Genomic DNA, 17,926 nt, shown 5'->3' with positions numbered 1-17,926 from the left:
TAAAAACAGTCCCACAAGATGTATAGTAGTTCCATTTCAGAAATGGTGAAACTGAGGCCTAGAGGGGTAAATATTTTACCCAAGGGTACACAACTAATTAGTGTTGAACTTTATTTTAGATCCACGTCGGCCTGTTTTCAAATCCAATGTTCTTTCAACAAGACTATGCTGCTTCTAGAAGAGTCATATGGTCAGGTCTCCATTTCAGAAACTCCTGTGGCAGTAGAGTGGAGGTTGATATTGCAGCATGAAAGAGTTCTAGACAACAGGCAAGTGAATGGATGTGTATGTGTTCCAATAAAATTTTATTCAGCAAAGTAGGTGGTAGGTCTGTATAGTACAGAGGTGGGTTGGAAGGAAGCATGTCAGAGGTAGGAGGTCACATAGAAGGTTCCTGAAGAGGCTGGGTGAGAAGTGATGAGGCTGAGCCAAGGCATGGCAGGATGCTAGGAAGTATGGACACACTGGACGGAACTGCTGGCCCTCCATCTCATCAGATGGGGATGGATGGGGTGAAGGGGCAGAGTTATATCAACGAGAGTCAAGCATAATTTCTAGGTTTCCGGTTTGTAACTGTGAACACGATGTGCCATCGGCCAGGACAGAATCACGAGGAGCAGATTTCTTTAGAGAAAGCTTATGTTTTCAGTCTGGGCATGTCGAGTTCAAAGGGCCTATGGAAGGTCCAAGTGGGGAGGTCCAGGAGGAAAGTGGACATGCACGCACTCAGGAGACAGATCTGAGCTGGAGGTTGTGAGCAAGTCAGTCTAGAGACGGCAGCTGAGACCTTGGCTGTGGATGAACTTGTAAGAGAGACTGTGGGGAGGTCTGAGAATAAGCCAATAAAGGAGCTTAGGAAACACAGGGATGGTCTCAAGGTGAACCAACTCAGAACCATGTTTCTACACACAAGGTAAGAGTGTTTCGAGCAGGAGAGAGGGGTCAACACAGTATTGGGTGCTGTCGTGGATGCTGTGATACGCAGCCTGGAATGAAGACTTCCAGAATGAAGGACCATTTTCCCAGCTGCTGTGCCTACCTCCCCAAGATGGCCCCCAGCTGTCGGCCCCCTTTAGGAACTGCCTCTCCAGAAGAACATTGCCTGCATCTCACCTCTTTCCAGGGGTAGCCCACACCCACTGACCAACACAGCAGCAAAAGCCCAGCTCCCTTGTCCCCACTGGGGACCATTCTGAAGGGCCACCATAGCTCCAGATTTCCTTGTGGAGTTGGCTGAGACCTAAGTTGGGAGCACATGGCAGCTCAGCTCCTCCCTCTGCCCGATCCGCTTCCTTCCCTGCCGTCTGCAGGTACTGGACCCGAGCGCACTCCCAAAGTGACCTCCTGCTTGCCCACCTCTGTCTCTGCGTCTACTTCTCGGGGACCCCAGGGTGTGACAGGTGCTCTCTCCTCGTGTCCTCTGTCCCTGACGTTGCTGTTGAAGGGTGAGCAGGACCAGACCAGCCTATTCATTCATCCAATCCTAAAACAAGCCAGTGGTGGGTGAAAACCAAGACTCTGACATCTAACTGACTGAATAAAGCTTTATTTTAATGCAAAATAGAACAAGAAAAATTTATATATTCATATATAACAACATCCAAAGTGTTTTCTGTGGTACAAATGGGATCATCTAAAAAGTCTGTAAAGAATCCATTCTCCACCCCCGTATGCCAAAATAGGATTTCACATAATTTATCTCCAGCACTTACAAACAGACTTGGTATCATAAAAGCATAGGAAAACACTAGAAAAAGTGACTACATAAACAGCAGGTTTTGTTTTCATGTTCCAGTAGTAAACACACTGCATTCGGCATAGAGGGAACAGAACACTCGGGAAGGGCTGAGCCAGGAGACAGTCTGTGGCGTTGCTTCACTCCACGCTCCGTGCTCCCTAGTTAAGCCCATCTTTAGAAGTCAGGCTGTGTGTGATTCTATGACTATTTAAGGACCTGAGGGAGAGAGAGTTGCACTTAGAAGTCACAGCTGCATATGCGATTCTAGGTTTATTTTAGACATCTTTTAGTCTCCTTTTTATCAGAAAGGTGACTTTGTAGGGATGTCTTATGGAGGCTCCTCTTTCTGGTCTCATCGTGGCATCGTTTCCACCCAAGTCAGCGCAAACTGGGAGTGCAGAGAAATAATACTGTGGGCTGCTCCTGAATCCAACTCCCTCCTGGCTAATCGCACTAACTCTGGACTTTCTGTTGCTCATGGACTCAGAAAGCAGTAGGGCGTCTACCCAATTTAGCACCAGTTTGAAGGCTGTTCATTGTGGATTTCAGAATTTAATGCCAATGGGAATTTTACAGACACACACTCCTATCCATACCAGACTCTCCAGATCTCTCTATCCCCCTGAAATGTGAAGATGTTCCTCCATAGAAAACGAATGCTGTGGTTACAGGTTAGGGGAATCAACTCTTTAAAGGTTTGATCTCCATGCATGACAACTCCAACAGTTGTCAGGTAGATTTCCTTCAGAAGATACGTTTAGTTCAAGAAGTTCACGAATCTTTGGAAGGAATAATGGATCATGTTTTAATTTTATTTAATTGGTGGCAAAAATAAAGCTACAATGAAGTCTCAAATCTCCTCTATCAGGCAGCGGGCACAGTTTCCCGTGGGTGACAGTGGGTCTGTGAGTCTCACCATGCTCTCAATTATACGATCTTTGTATAATTGTATAATACGGATCTTTGCTCTGTGCTGTCCTGTGGGGGTCAATGCATACAGACCTAAAGACCTAAGAAAAATGACCTTCACAGTAATGTTTTTTCCAATTTTTGTTTGTTAATCATGATTTAAGAAAACGCTGTCTTTGAGCTTGCCTTTCACCCACGGATTGGATACTGTGGGGAGGCAACGTCAAATCCAGAGTGACAGTGCTACAGCTTGATGGACCACGGGGGCGTGAGACGAGCTTCTCTCCCTGCGGAAGGCTAGGCTCCTGCATCTAAAGTTTTCGACAATCTGCGCCCCTTCGTTTCTCTACTCTTGCAGAAAGGGACGAAATCAGAGCTCCTTCAAGTGCGCAGTGACTTGAGGCCATCGTTTCGGGCCTACACGACGCAGGGGTGAGATCAGGAGCAGGTGGGTTTGCAGCTTGCTGTGCCGTGCTCTTCCTGGGGGCCGTCAGCACTCTGAGCCACGCGGAGACGCCTGATTGACTTTGTCCAAGGCTGTGAATAAAGCGGGACGGTTTCCTGCTACTGGGCACACACTGGTGACAGCTTGGTCTTCTAAACACTGGGGGAGAGCCTGTAACCTCTGGGTGGGGACGAGTGGAGGGCTGGGACACAGACGTTTATCAAGCTAGATTTGAGCTGTTCCCAACTGTTGCTTGGCTTGACGGAGCCTCTGTCGCACACCTGACGTTAGCCTCTTTCGGGCACGGTCAAGTGGGGCCTGTGTTACACTTCTAGCAAGAAAAGAAAACTGCTGTAACCTATTTCTGTCCACACTGATAGTACCTTCCCAGCCCGGGTGCCCCTCAGGACTGGTGGCTCTTTTACCAACTGTGTGTACAACACAGAACCCCGCTTCCAGCGCCCGCCCTGGGCCTGCGGCTGGGGGCACGTGCCCCCAGGGTGGCCGAGGGGTGGACACAGGCCTTCTTCCTACAGGGGCTGCTCCTCCGACACAGCAGGACACCTCCCCGTACACCTCTGCCCCGCTGCCTCTCAGAGGCCCTGGCCTTCATCCAGAAGGAGCCTCTGGCTTGGTTAAGTCCACTAGTCTAGAGAAATTTGGGTAAACCACGGAACATACTGAAGAGCTGATTTTTAATGCTTCAAACAAGTACATTTCCCTCAGCGCGTCATTTTCTCCCAGAAGGTTTATTCCGTGTGAGGGGAGGCGGCACCGAGCACGCTGGCAGGGAGACCCTGCGCCCCCCTCACGCCCCCTCCAGGTGAGCAGGCCGAGACCCTCAACCTCTTTGCACAAACTGCAAACAATTGAAAGGTCCTGGCTTAAGAGAGATGACAGAGGGCAGACAACAACCTGAGGGTCTGTTCTCAAAGGGGCCGGAAGTAACTGTAGCTCAGGAAGCTGTACCTCTCTCTCCAAGTGCCATAAGCAACACCATTGACGACTAAAACCAGCAGGTGCATCATTCCTGGGAACAGAACTCAATTTCAAGCTAAAAAAATAAGACTAGGCTGGGCTAGATGGATACTCTACATATTCAATAATACTATAATTTATTAAACCCTATCAGTCAGAGGTATCCCAATCTTGGCCAAAATATGTCTAAATTGACCTTGACGTTTTTTTTTTTTTTTTGGAGGGAATGAAGAAGGAATGTGAAAAGGCTTAAAGTATTTCAAGAACCACTCAGCAGTTCAAACTGCTGCTCCCAGGTTCTGCTCTTTCTCAGTCTTTTGTCTGCATTCTCATTTGGGTCAGGTTCTAAGTTTTAGACACGCTGTTGAAATAAGTAGAAAGTAGCTGCAAAGCTCAAAAGAAGTTGTGACGGGTTTTGGAGGGTGGGGTTTCAGCTTTTCAAAGCCCTAAGACCTTGTTTCCCCAGTTGGAGACCCGGGCCTCTGTCCTGCCTTGACTTTAGTTAATGAAATAGAGCAGACAGAGAATGATTTAGTTCTATGCCTCTCCTCCCTTCCCTTATTTCTGTTTTTTTTTTTTTTTCCTTTTTATTCCTTTCCTCATCAAACTTTCCAGCAAGCATTTTTATCTTCCACTCCCCACACTGGTAATCACACGCCTTCACACACACACATACACGCACACATGCACGCACACAGTCCCTGCCATCTACTACCCGCTGGTTGTCAATCTCCAAAGCTGCACCCAGCCCCACCCCCCGTCCCCGGTGCAGATGGCACTGTTTGGCACTGATCTGGAACGGGTACCTCCAGGACACTGCTTCCTGTGTGACCTAACCGCTGGCATCTTTCTCTCAAGCACATTTTCACTCTCAAGTGGGAACCTTAATGTAGAGGCTGCAGTCACAACCACCAGAGGCAGGAGATTCAGGCACGACTCTGAAAGCAGGTATCTCCCTGCCCTCCAGCCTGGAACGTGGGAGGAAGGAAGGTGAGGCCACGGAGTTTCAGCCTCTTCCCCCTTGGCCCTAGGAATATACTCCTTCTGGAAGCTCCAACTTGCTTTGCACATTCTCCCAGGGCACTAATACTGCATTTGCACCTTACTTTTATATAAAAAGTGAGGAAATGTGAGATGCTTATACCAAGCGAGTGGTACCGGGAACCTGAGAAATTCTTCAGATAAAGAGATGCCGTCTTCCTCCAGGTATAAAGCATTTCAAGATCACTAGTCACGTTTGTTGTGTTTGTTTGTTTTTTCAAAGAAAAACCTGCTCACTTAAAATGCCCATCGACTCAATGACTCTACTGTGGTGGCTGAAGCTCAGCCTCCGAATGGATGATGATCTGGGCAGAGACGGCCTCCGTGCTGCCAATTCTACAGGGCGCGTGTGCGCACGCAGGTTACCCAGCCAGGGAGGCACCACGTGGAATATCTCCACTGTTATTTGCCTGTGCAATGACCACTCTCACTGAACGGAACAATGCTAAAAGTATTTCAAATATCAGGCAGTATTGTTTTTATGGCCCCATCCTTCCCCTTCCTCCTGATATTCGCCCCCAAACTCCTGTCCCTTCCTTTTCCCTCCAATTAGCAGTCAAGTGTTGAAACCTCAGTGAGAAAAACCTCATCTGTACCATGGACAATTCTTAACAGGAAGAAGGCCTTGAGGTCTAGGAAGGGCAACGGTGATGGAAGCCATCTTCCTTTCTGGGCTGCGCCGAGCTCGGGGTGTTCAGCTACACGGCTGCAGTCATCGGGTCCTTCTGCCGGGGATCCTGGGTGCGGTAGGGGTACTGGTCGGGGCTGCCCCCTCGGGGCCCGGGTCTGCCCACTTCCTGGTAGGTTGGCACTCTGTGGTGCTGAGGAGGGGAAGGTGGCACATCCTGTCGGAAGGGTCCTTTGTGCTGGGGGGCTGGCGGGGGCGGGTAGTACTGAGGATACCGGAGATCTGCGACCCTCACATCCGGGGGGCGGGGATAGCTCCCTTTGGGAGGATGCACAGGGTGAGCCCCTGGGTAATACGGAAGCTCCCTTTCCTTGTAGAGCCCGAGAGGTGCTGCTGTCAGATAGTCAACAGGATCGGCTGGTCCTCCCCTGGAAAGAGAAGAGCAGACACAGATCAACAGCTACTAAGCTGGCTGTCCAGCTGGAGAACACATTCTTCAGCCTCCTGTCTAGTTTGGTGTGGCCAATGGGATGTGAGCAGAAGAGATGTGTGCCCTTAAGAAGAAGAGAGGGAACCTTCTTCTTCCCTTCTCTCCTTCCTGTTGGGCAAGAGAGTGGCTATTTTAGACCACAAGGTGAAAGCCACATTCTGAGGAGGGCAGAGCAACAAGAGGGTAAGAGCCTGGGTCCTGGACACCAGTGAGCCACTGTGTCCGCCAGGGCTGCTTACACTCAGATTGTGCTTGAGAGAGAAACAGACCTCTGTCTTGTTTGTATCCTCTTATGTTGGCCTTTAGTATAGTAACCAAAGTAGCTTCCTAAACAAGGCAGAGTTTGGCATTCTTAAGGCTGAGCTCATGAACCTCTCCCCTTCTCTGCCTACCTAACGCCTGTCCCACATATGATGGTGGAAATGCACAGGTCATTCAGAGCCATAAAGTCCCACAGAGGCCCTCCCGTCTCGCCCAGGTCTGTGGGTGCTCTTTACATGGGCCACGGTCTTGGTGTAACCCTGGTTGGCTTCTGTCACATCCCTGTGTGGATTAGTATGCCCTCCCCTCTTGACAGTTCCTAGAAAAAGTCCCAACCCAGAGCTGGGAATACTCACCTAGAACTTTGATATAAAGCAATTCTACAGCAAAGTCTAGAAGCACCACTGTGCCGGTAGCAGAGTGGGGAAAGCCAAACCAGCTGGAGGTTGCACTGTGTAAGGAGCAGGCACACAGAAAGGTCCGGGACGAGGATAAACACTAACAAAAAGGCCACCCTGCCAGGCTCTCTCCGCTAAGACAACAAGCATCTCCTGATGCCTTTGCCATAACAGAAGCACCACGTCTCTGAACAACGTGCAGATGACTGCCTCTTATCTAGCCTGGGGTTAGACACGTGGTTCTGTTTGTGGCTCTTAAAATCCCATAAACCTTCTGTGCACAGATTCACCACCGCCATCCCCAGCTCCTTCCCACTCTTTACTGTCCCCGTGGACACGTACCCTGCACTGTTGCAGCGTCTCTCAGGGAGGATCCTTCCTCCTTTTATTATTTTTTTAAAGGGAAACAGCAAAAATAACAATTAATGAGAAGCTCTCCAATGTCCGAGTACAAACTGGTAGAACACGTGAAAGAAACGGCAAGGCTGTGAGAGCACGGAGTCTGTAGTCAATCAAGCCCTGTCAATGCGGGTCCAAATCACCCGGCATCTGCAGCCTGATGTGAAAACGACTTGGAAAGTCCCCCATCAGTGAAGGCTTGATGAGCTCCAAGCTCGGGTGCATTTGAAAGCAGCACGGGAACCACTCATGAGGATGAACAGGAGTCTCTCTCTACTTTTTTATGTCTTAATTTGGCTATGGATAATAATGAAAGATAGATCCTTGAGCCTGGGGTAATGGAGTTAGTGAGGGTTTTCAGATAAAAAAATTAAATTGTTTGTGTACAAGTTATTACAGCATCAACTGCTATTACTCAGAGCAGTTAGCTTTGCTCTGTTTTAAATTGCCCATGACAAATAGCGCACAAATGCATCATCCGTCACTCGAGCCCGGGAAGTAAAGGATCACGATTCCATCTTCCCTTTCCTGCAGAATTTTATTTTTCATTTAGAAAACTTCCAGCATTCATTATATCTTTTATTGTAAAATATCTTAAGCCTCCTCCCCCCGTGCTCATTTCTGTTTCCTTTTGGTTCATGTTAGAGATTTCCGAGACACTTAAAAAAAATCCTTAACCTGTGCTTTCTCTCAAAATCGACTGAAGATATTTCTCTGCATGAAGTGAAACATGTGGTTTCTCTGCACTCATTTTAAGCCCTTGGGATAAATCACTGACATTTGCAACACACAAACATTATCTGCCTTAAAATGAACACAGAACCAACGCTCCCTCCGGACCCTCTTAGCGTGAATGTTTCCTGTTTAAAATGGAAAGAGAGAAAGGAGGAATTCCAGGCCTTGGACTTTTAGGGTCCTGTTCCCTCCCCTGAGATTTCTCCCTTTTAAAACAGAACGTTATAAAAGACAGGCATGCCTTGGTTTTTTCATTTTTGGAGAGACAACCCAGATCAAGTGGTGATGGGTCAGAAGCCACCCTGAGCGACGCCATGACAGTGAAGGGTGCATGCACAGGGGGACAGTCGCTCTCTCTCCTCCCACACCTCACCCCGTGACTCGTCCACCTGCCCCAGCCACGAGGGGCAGGGAGGATTGCCCTGGGCAGAGGGGCAGAGGGGCAGAGGGGCAGAGGGGCAGAGCTCAAGATAGCTTTGTGGTCCCACATTGTATTCTCTACAAGACTTTACGTCCGAGAGTTTGCTTACATGTGGCAGGAACCAAGTGAGGTAGCTGTTCTTTGTCAAGAAATGAAATCATGGAAATTGTCTTCTTCTGTAGAACCCATCAAAACGGTTACCGTTTTTAATTTTTCAGAAAGAAGAAAAACAATGAGCTGGCCTATAAAAACACTGTTTAAGGTTCAAAGAGCGCTAGAAGAATTTTTCTTTCTTTGATGGGGAGTGTTGCTGTTGTTTATAATAACTTTTCACTCAAAATTGAGTATTTTCTGCAGACTTTTGCCGGAACAATGTCTAAGTGCTTGTGAATATTATGAACGTGTGTGTGCTTAAAGGAACGATTTTACACAGAAAGGAAAAGCCCTCCTCATTTACTACAGAACTTGATAGGAAAAACGAAGAAGAGGGGCTGAGTTTTTAGCTTTGTTAATCTTAAGTTTCCCTTCTCACAGTTTCCTGATTTGGGTGAAATTTAGTATTTGTAGGAAAGCACAAAAACCAACGCATTCTGGGACCTAAGAAACGCTGATGACAGTGACCAGGGCTGCGTGTCTTGAGCCAACCCTGAGCCACCCAGGGGCAGCTTCCTCTGGAGATTCTGACGAAAACAAGGGTCCAAATAGTAAACGCACCAGTACTTCAAGACCCCTCATTTTTCTTGTGAACTCATGAGTTTTATTTGTGTTATTACTTTTCTTAAAACAAACAACTTTTCAATTGAAAATCTAACTCGGAAGCCATGTTTACCTAAGAAAAGAGAAACAAGCCTGTATTTGCTTTCTTCATAACTCTTTGAGGAAGCTGTCACGAAAATATCTATATTTAAAAAATTTTTCTTTCTTTATTTTTGATTAGGCTCATTTCTGGAGGCCAAAAGGATTCAGATTTTGCTTGGAAAACTCACAGGAACTACCTCAGGCACACAGTTTCTAAAAATACAAATGCGTGCAATAGTGAATGTTAACCTTCACGCCCAAACACGACAGAGCTATATGGTATTGACAAGTGAAGAAACAATAAGAATAATTTTCTCTACATGAGATTTTCCTCCTTTGCCATCTCAGTATGTCACTATTTTTCTTTAAACAAAAAAGGGAGTGAAAATTAGCAGGTGATTAGGTCAGATAGCCAGCCCCTGGGTACCACCTGCCTCCATCTGTGGAAGGATGGAAGGCATGCTCCTACATGTGCAAAGACAATCCTGTATGGGGAAAGGGCTCAATATTGGAAGGACTTTTAGCTAGGAACGAGGTGGCTATACTTACAGGAATAGATGAAGAGGCATGAGCCCCTGGAATAGACCAAGAGGCATGAGTAATTTTGAATCCTACCATGTATTTATTCAAGTATCAGTTAAGGACTGGTTTTATTATGGTCCAGCAAAGAAATTTTCTTTGTTTCTGTCATAAACACAATAATCTAGGAACATCTTAATTTATGCGTTTAAAAATACAGGACACAGGGTTCCAAATAAAGGGCCTTCAGAGACAACGTCAAAGAAAACCAGGTGTGATGGCCATGGGTTCAAGTACCTGGGTTTGAGGATTGATGAGCAGGAACCAGAGGTCCAGGTGATGTCTAGTCCCCTCTGTCACAGCACTGCCCACCTTTCCCACCAGAATGCACATGATGGATGACTCTCATACAAGCCACACGTGCCCAAGGGGGCACAAGCTAGATTATGCAAACTTCTCTACCACCTGCTGTAACTCAACACCCTTCCCCCCCACTCAAAGGAGAACAAGGGGATTCAAGTGAGTGGGGGTGACATTTTTAAGGGAGGAAACTTGAATCTGCTCTAATTTATTAAAAGACATCATATTCAACCTTCAGTTCTTCAAGTATCAGTGACAAATCCTTGTGATACAGAGCTGATGGTGATTCACCTATGGTCTCAAAACTGAGTAAGAGTCACCACTGTCTCTCACTCAATGAGCTCCTTTCAGGAGGAGGAAGGACAGGTGAAGTTGAAGAACAGCAGGGGAAAACGACTAAGATTAGCACACATCATCGACTAGGAGAGGGTTCGTGTTAGAGGGGTAAGGTTAGCAGGCATAAAAATAAGGTTTGCAGTAAAAAAGCGTGAAAGCCGTAAAGAATTTATGAGCAAAGGTGAGTATGACCAGCTTAGGCATAAGCATTGAATTTCTTATTTATGGAAAAGCTTCCAAAAGGCAGAATCTTTTTCCTCTTAATTTCTGTAAAGTACTCTGTGTGCTATTAGCAGCCCAAATAAAGACAATTTCTTAACTTCCAAGGTAGCCTGTATGGGTTTCCTTTTTTGGTAATAACTGTGACCAAATTTGGGGTTCAGATGGGGGGAAGCAACATGATGTGAAGCTGCTGGTGCATCTCAGAGGAGAGGCTGCACCCCCTGGCAGAAAGCCAGCAGCAGGCGCAGCCCCCCCACTCTCGAGCACGCTGCACACAGATCATCTAGTGGCTGTGCTGGTGCTGGTACTTTCTTCTCTGCTTCTTCTACAAATACGGTGAAGCTAAAAAAAGATCAGCACATACTGATCTCCTCGAACGCTCGAGTCGCCGCGCGACGTGGACAGAGATGCTTTCAGGCTGTGTTTGGAATTCCTCTAGGGTCAGGTTTCCACTTTCCAGGCCTTCATCCGCGTCCAGGCACGAATGTGGTCGGCCAGGATTAGCAGAGCCCTCTGCAACGTATATCACATAGCTTTGATTTCTGCAGATTTTACGGAATCATAAACTATACTGATCATTTGATGGCCTATGTCATAGACACGATTTTGGCAAAAAGTCCTGCTTTCATCACTCATTTCCCACTGCGTTATGAGGAGAAGGCTCTCGCTCTTTGCCAGGACCTAGAGTGGGAAGGGATTTATCAGTAGATGGTAGACCAGTACATCTTTAGGCTCTTGTTAACACCAAGGAAATGTTTGCAAAGAAAAGGAAAGAGGAATGATAATGACCGGGTGCTCAGAAGACATTTCTAAAACAGTTTGACAGGTGTAATTTTGATCGTCCACATTTAATTCCTTCTTTCGTGTTTTTTCACAATGACCACAAATACAAGAATTCACATATTAACTGCTATTATCTGGAAAATGGCCTTTAAGAATTTTCATTGTATCAGGTGGTGGGAGGTATTCCCTAAAAACTGTCCTGCTGAAATTACTCCCTTTACGAGGGGGCGTGAGGTTCTAAAGCTGGTGCTGAGGACAATCAGGAAGGGCAACGTGAAAGCATGGTAGAGAAGGAACCTTGTGGACGTCCCAAACTGTGGCCATGAAAAAAGTCATGCTTGCATATAATTACCCCATGGCCTTTTCAGTCACAGAAGAGGTTTTATTTAAAGAGAATGGCAACCAAAGGCACGAATCATCATAACTTAGTAGGCCACTAAAATCCTCTCTCTCTCTATTGTAACAGTAGTCCTGGGATTTCAATATCTCAACACCAAGGATTTCATCCAATTGTCACGCAAGAGACAATGGTTCAATTTCAAGGTCAGACTTGGAGGGCCAACAGGTTCCAGAGTGTCGGGTCCTGAATTCTGCAGATGGTTTCGCCTGCCCCTTAGGAGAAGCACTACGGTTTCTTGTCCGAGGTTACTGCCTGAAGACAGGACGTTCTGGTGAAAAATGCAGTTCACGAGGGCTGCTCCCCCGCGATCGGTTTACGTTCTATTTATTTTTAGAGTAATACAATTTTTGGATAAGATATTCATATATCCCCCGGCCTCTGCTGTTCATTTCTGAAGCTGGGGCGACAGGAGGATTTAGATGTACTCTTCCTACCATCTTAGAGAGTAAGACTCCCTCTTCACCGCGGGCGAGGGCTGCACCAGGAGTCTCAGACACGTCCACCGTGTGCGCGCGCGCGCGCGTGTGTGTGTCGAAGGGCTTCCACACCACGGTTGCATTAAGATGCCCGAGAATCCTGCCCCTGTGACTCTCTTCCTCTGAAATTCAGCAGCAGAGATGTAAGCACGGGGCTGTGCTGCTCCTGTGCCTGACGAGCCGGTAACAACCTCGAACGCTGGAGTTAGAACTGCAAACACTCACAGCAGCGCTGTCCCGAGAGCTTACCGCCAGCTGCCATCCTAAGCATTTTCTCCACATTAATATGTTCATTCCTCACAACAACGCCACAAGGTAGGTGCTGTTATTATCCCTGGTTTGCAGATGAGGGAACTGAGGAACAGAGGGGTGAAGTCACTTGACCAAGGGCACACAGGAAGTGGGAGGGCCCAGATTCAAGCCTCAGCAGACTGACCGGAGGCCGCATGCTTGACCTGAGCTAGAGGTGCAGCCTCTGACCTCTCTTGCCTCTCACCTGCTCACAACGTGCCTGTTGGCAGCAAGTGAAAGAAGGTGGTTTATATTTGGAAATACATTTTTTCTTTTTAAAAAAGAATCTAATGGATGAAAGGCAAAAAAGTTTATTTCAATGGGTACTCTGGCTTTTAGACACCCAGGAAGCCACAAATGCTGATGGTGCTGGTAGACGCCAAAGACGCAGACAGAATTCCACATGGGCAGTCTCATTCAGGGACCTTAGGCTGCCTCTCCTTGAGAAAAACAGGCTGCTGGTGCCTTGTATGAAGATCAAAAGAGATATGCGTGTGTTTCCGTTTGCAAGGCCCTGTGTTCAAGGTCCCATACCTTGGACGTTGGTGTCACTAAGATTCAAGGGACTGTTGATAAAAGACACAGACTCTGGGACTTCAATCCCAGAGATGGGCTGGTCTGAAAGGGGCCTGGGAACCTGCCTTTTTCACAAGAGCCCTGATGATTCTGATGCGGGTGGAACTGGGCTATGTTTTGAGGAATCACTCTGCGGTTATGGAGGTTGGTAAGGCATGTAACCTGCTGCTCAGTTAGATCAATCTGGAATCTAACAAAACAGAGTGTCAGGTAGTTCAGTTGGCATGGGCATCAGAAGATACAAACAACAGGAGAAAAGACATAGAGCTGAAAAACCTTGGAATATTCTGGAATCAGAGACATTCTTCTGCTGCTGGCTCGTGAAGAGTGGGGGAGGGAGAAGCAGTTCAGTCTGGAGAGGTTCTTCAGAGCCTGGTCACGGAAGACCGTAGCACCAGGGGCGGTGAGGGGAGGAGTAAGGAGTGTGATTTCTCTTCAGCAAAATTTGGAGCAGGGGGGTGGTGTGGATGACCTGTGGGCCAGCGCCCTTTGGAGGCACCTCAAACCTTGCAGATACAAAACGAAACAATCCCATCTCCCCAGAGCCACCGCTCCTCTAGTGCTCCCTTTGGAGAAGGATGTTATCTACACAGTCGGCCACGCCAAAAATCTAGACTCCTCTGTCATCCCCACACCAGCCAGACATTGGGTTCTAGAAAACACTCTTCAATATTCTCAGCTGTCCATCCTCACTGCCACTGCCTTACTGTAGGTTCAAATCCCTTTCCAATAGTATATTAGGGCTCGCACAGGCAGGCAACGCTGTGGGCCAGCTTCACAAAAGAGCAACTCAATCCTGCAGAGCCAGGGGCATGTGAATCTGAAGGACAGTTGAATTTTATAACCATCAAGCCAGTTGCCGACAACTTGGAAGCAATTTTGAGCACATTGCAGTTACTCTCAAATGAAAACACGGCACAACTTGTAAAGACGAGTGCAGTTTTCTTTTGGGGACTGTGTGAGCACTTACATTTTTTGGATGTGATAGTCTCACATTTAAACCCTCACAACTTAACAGGGAGTTGTGCCTGTATGAGTTGTGCCTCATATTCTGCCTGAATAGGAGATCTGCCGTAAGACTTTTTCTTTTTTTTTAATCAGGTAATCTTTTCCCCCAAATTTCTAAGACTAAGTGAGGCTTAGACAACATATTTCATAAACCTCTGGGTTCAATTTCTGCCGTAAGAAATGAGCATGTTAGTATCAATATTCAATTTATAAGGTAGTTAAAGACAAATGGACCAGGGACCCACGTGAAAATGAAGAGTGCTGGGTTCACTTGTGGGAAGGAAGGGTTTGACATCAGCTCCTCCAAATACCAAGTTGATTTCATCTCCATGGAGGTTTCCTGGGGGAAGGGCTTTCTCATCCTTCTCTCAATAGAGGCATGAGCTTCTTGGTCCCCCCATGATTGGAGGGGGTGCATGGAAGGAGGCACAGCCTGGCCCAGAGCTCCACTCAGGGAGTTTGGATTTTGATGACTGACTCAGCCACAGTCAAGCTTGGGTATATTTTGGGGATTTATATTCTCACAATCTCCCTGATCCCAGAACTAAGGCAATGGGCCCGTTCTCCAATTTCCACCAGATAACACATGGAAGCACTTTTGGCCTCTCTGCATTAATTTTGATGCAGAATTGAAGCACCTCATGATAATTTTCACCAAAGCATGGAGGGCAATTCTGGGCCTTCATCTCCTGTCTGTGCTAAGCAGTTTTCAAAGCCCCAGGCCGGGCCCGGTGGCACACGCAAGGCTCAGCTGTTGGCCCCACGAAGCCCTCCTGTCTGGAACCCGGCTCATTATTCGGCAGAGGGCTTCGGAGAGAGTGCCAGCATGACAGATTCTATATAATATCACACTCTATTCAGCTCTCATTTTTGCAGATGAAATGGATTTATAGCACAAAGGTTACTGAACTGTATTGTTGAAATGATTTTCAACAAACAATAAAAGTTATCAAGAGAGTCTTAGCTGCTGAGGACTTGCCCTGAGTTCCCCGGCCTGCCTTGGTCCCTTCATCCTCCGGCTGATCATTACACGGCTGCTGAAGAGTGGTTATTAATGTCATTACAAACCTTTTACTTACAAATCTTCTTTTATTGAAACTAGAGCATTCTTTGTCATTTCTCTTTCCGCTGTAGTACAGCCTGACTGTCAGCCCAGCTTTCTTGGTTTCCATTCTTGCCTTTGATGCTGGTAAAATTGAGCAGCTAGCAAATCAAGGCTTATAAGAGCCCAAACTGATTGGGGCTATGAAATTACTCTGCTCTCATCATTACTCCGTCTTCTTTTTGTCTCAAATGTTCTTGTGCTGTTACTTTCCACAGCCCCTCTCCCGTGCCCCACCCGCACCCCCTGTAGTGAACTAATATGTGGGTCCTGAGCCATCCATGAGTGCTTTTAAAAAAGACAGAGCAAGACAAGCTTCTATTGTGAGTGAGCTTCAGATGTTATTTCAACCTCCATTTGTTCTCTTACTCCCTGCTTTATCGATTTATTCCTTGAACAAGTCAAAGAAAACTATAAATTCACCCTCTCTTCTATTTCTTTGAGTGCTGCCTCACTCTTAGCCATATTTGGTGCTGGCATATGCACCAATATGAAAGGATTTCCCCCCATTTTATCACATGCATTCTGTTATCAGCACGCCAGCACCTCAGTTCTTAAAATCAGTCATGAAGCTGAAGCTTTAATAATTTAAATAAAGGCTTACCATAGAAAAGCAAACATTTACAAGTATGAGTCATCTGATTTAAAGAAATCAATTAAAAGTAAATGCTGAAGTGATTTAAAACTAAAGAGCCATCACCACATAAAACGTTATTTACTGTTTGCCCCGTGCCAGCTGGTTGGGACTTCAGGAGGGATGGGGCTCCAGGCTCTGCCTTTGCCTCGTGGACCTCAAGCGGCCCCGCCAGCCAGCCTGTTCCGGAACTGGCTCTCGTTTGCCGGTTAGGGCGGCCGATGCTCTTGGGCTTTTCAGTTCCGAGGGATCTCAGGCTGCAGCTCAGCGTAGTGGGCACAGCGTGGGGCTCAGGGGCAGAAGTTGGGCTTAAATTGAGGAAGGCACTTCGTAGCAACACAGTCCAGGTGGCTGACCTTTTCCTGAGTCTCAGTGACCTCACTTGTAACATGGGGATACTATGTCTGCCTTTCCCCACCTCGCAGAGTTGTGATGGAAACTAAGAAACTAAGAACAAACACATGGATCACACTGAGGTCCTCAACCCTCACTGAATTTGAAGTTACACCCAATCATTTTTAAAAGAAATAAAACTGGGTCTTCTATAAGGAGTTTAAGCTGAGTGTCCAAAGACCTAGAAGGAGCAAGACAAATCTGTAAACCAACCCAAAACTTACAACTGAGTGCCCGATCCCTATGCATCCCTCTCCACATTAGTGTGACACACGTTAGTGTGTGTCAGCATAGGAAATCCTCTAACAGAGGTGCCACTAGTAGGCCCGTAGAGTGAATATACATATTCACTCTATATAGGCTCACATGGCATTTTAAAAGTTTATCAGCTGCTTGCTGACGTTTGAACATTGAGAGCTTTCACATAAAGATTCAGCTTTCCTGTTTTCCCTTAAACTCAGGCCTTGCCTTCCTCTAAGGCCGCAATTGGCGGGAGCGGCCCTGGGGCGGGACCCGGCCCTCCTTGGCTCTGCTCCTGCTTGCTTCTCTCCCTGACAGTCCCACCTGCCCTGACAGCTGTTCAGGGTTGCAGGCTCTGCCCCACAGGAATAAATCTCGCCCTCCAGATTTCTGCATCATCACATTCAGTTTGCATCCTCCACTTATAGGTGCACGTTATCCAAATCCTCCACTTCGAAGAGTGAAAGTGCCCTGGGAAGTAGACTAAAATTTCTGTCACCATACCTGGTCCACCTTTAAATCTTTAAAAATAAATTCCCCATCAATACCTCTGTGCTCAAGGGAGCTGCAGTACGGAGAAGGGACCCCGGATGGGAACCGCAAAGCCGGGTCTTATCCCAGGGGGTTTCAGACAAGTCACTTTACCTTCTCAGGCCTCATCTTCAACTCTGCAAAATGAATAGGTGGTCCCCAATGAGTCATCGGGGGTTACAATTTCATGACCCTTCCAGGAAACCACAAAGGCTCCAGTCCAAATGGCCTCAGGTCACACCACTGCATTTCAGCCTGACCTCTTCCAGGGTGACCCCGGCTGGACTTCTTCACTTATCTGTGCCTTGGTTTCTCCATCTGTAAAGTAATATGCGCTTTTCTTCTCACAAGAGAGAATGCAATGATCTGGGTGATTGATATGACATGCCTATTGGAGGAAAGTGGGGGTAAAAAGAATCTGAGGTCTTATATTACTCTCGTGTCTCAAAGGGTGCAGTCATGAAGGGAAAGTTGCCTGGCCTAATGGGATTTCTGGATCAGAATCTGCACTCCCCACTGAGAGGTATTATGCAGATATTTTCCTGGCCAGCGAGGTAATACTGTGCAAGTTCCACCCCGCCCTTGGCAGAGTCAGAGCAGACCACAGTTAAAGGGTAGGCACGTCCCACTCAGAAAACCGGCCTCTTGTTTACCTCATCGCCCCACGGGTTTTATGAGGAATGTGTGTAGTGAACTGTCATCAGGTGGCTCAGCAGCTTGATGAGGTGTGAACCAGCCCTTTACTTGTTTTATTTACAACATACTTACCCTTCCCTAATACCCCATTGGGGAATTCTCTACTTAGTTGGTTGAT

General features: G+C 47.1%; 1 protein-coding gene across 1 annotated transcript in view; it reads right to left on the bottom strand.

The window, feature by feature from the left end:
• Positions 1–1,530: 1,530 nt before the first annotated feature.
• PARD3B (par-3 family cell polarity regulator beta) overlaps positions 1,531–17,926 on the bottom strand; it is a 929,552-nt gene continuing 913,156 nt past the window's right edge. The window contains exon 23 of the mRNA XM_004426826.3: positions 1,531–6,167. Within this exon, the coding sequence (XP_004426883.2) occupies positions 5,810–6,167 (358 nt within the window). The 3' untranslated portion in view covers positions 1,531–5,809. The remainder of the gene's footprint in view (positions 6,168–17,926) is intronic.

This window comes from Ceratotherium simum, chromosome 9 (genome assembly GCF_057802395.1).
Source record: "Ceratotherium simum simum isolate JZ-2026a chromosome 9, ASM5780239v1, whole genome shotgun sequence".
NCBI lineage: Eukaryota > Metazoa > Chordata > Mammalia > Perissodactyla > Rhinocerotidae > Ceratotherium > Ceratotherium simum.
This window is presented reverse-complemented; position numbering and strand designations above follow the sequence as displayed.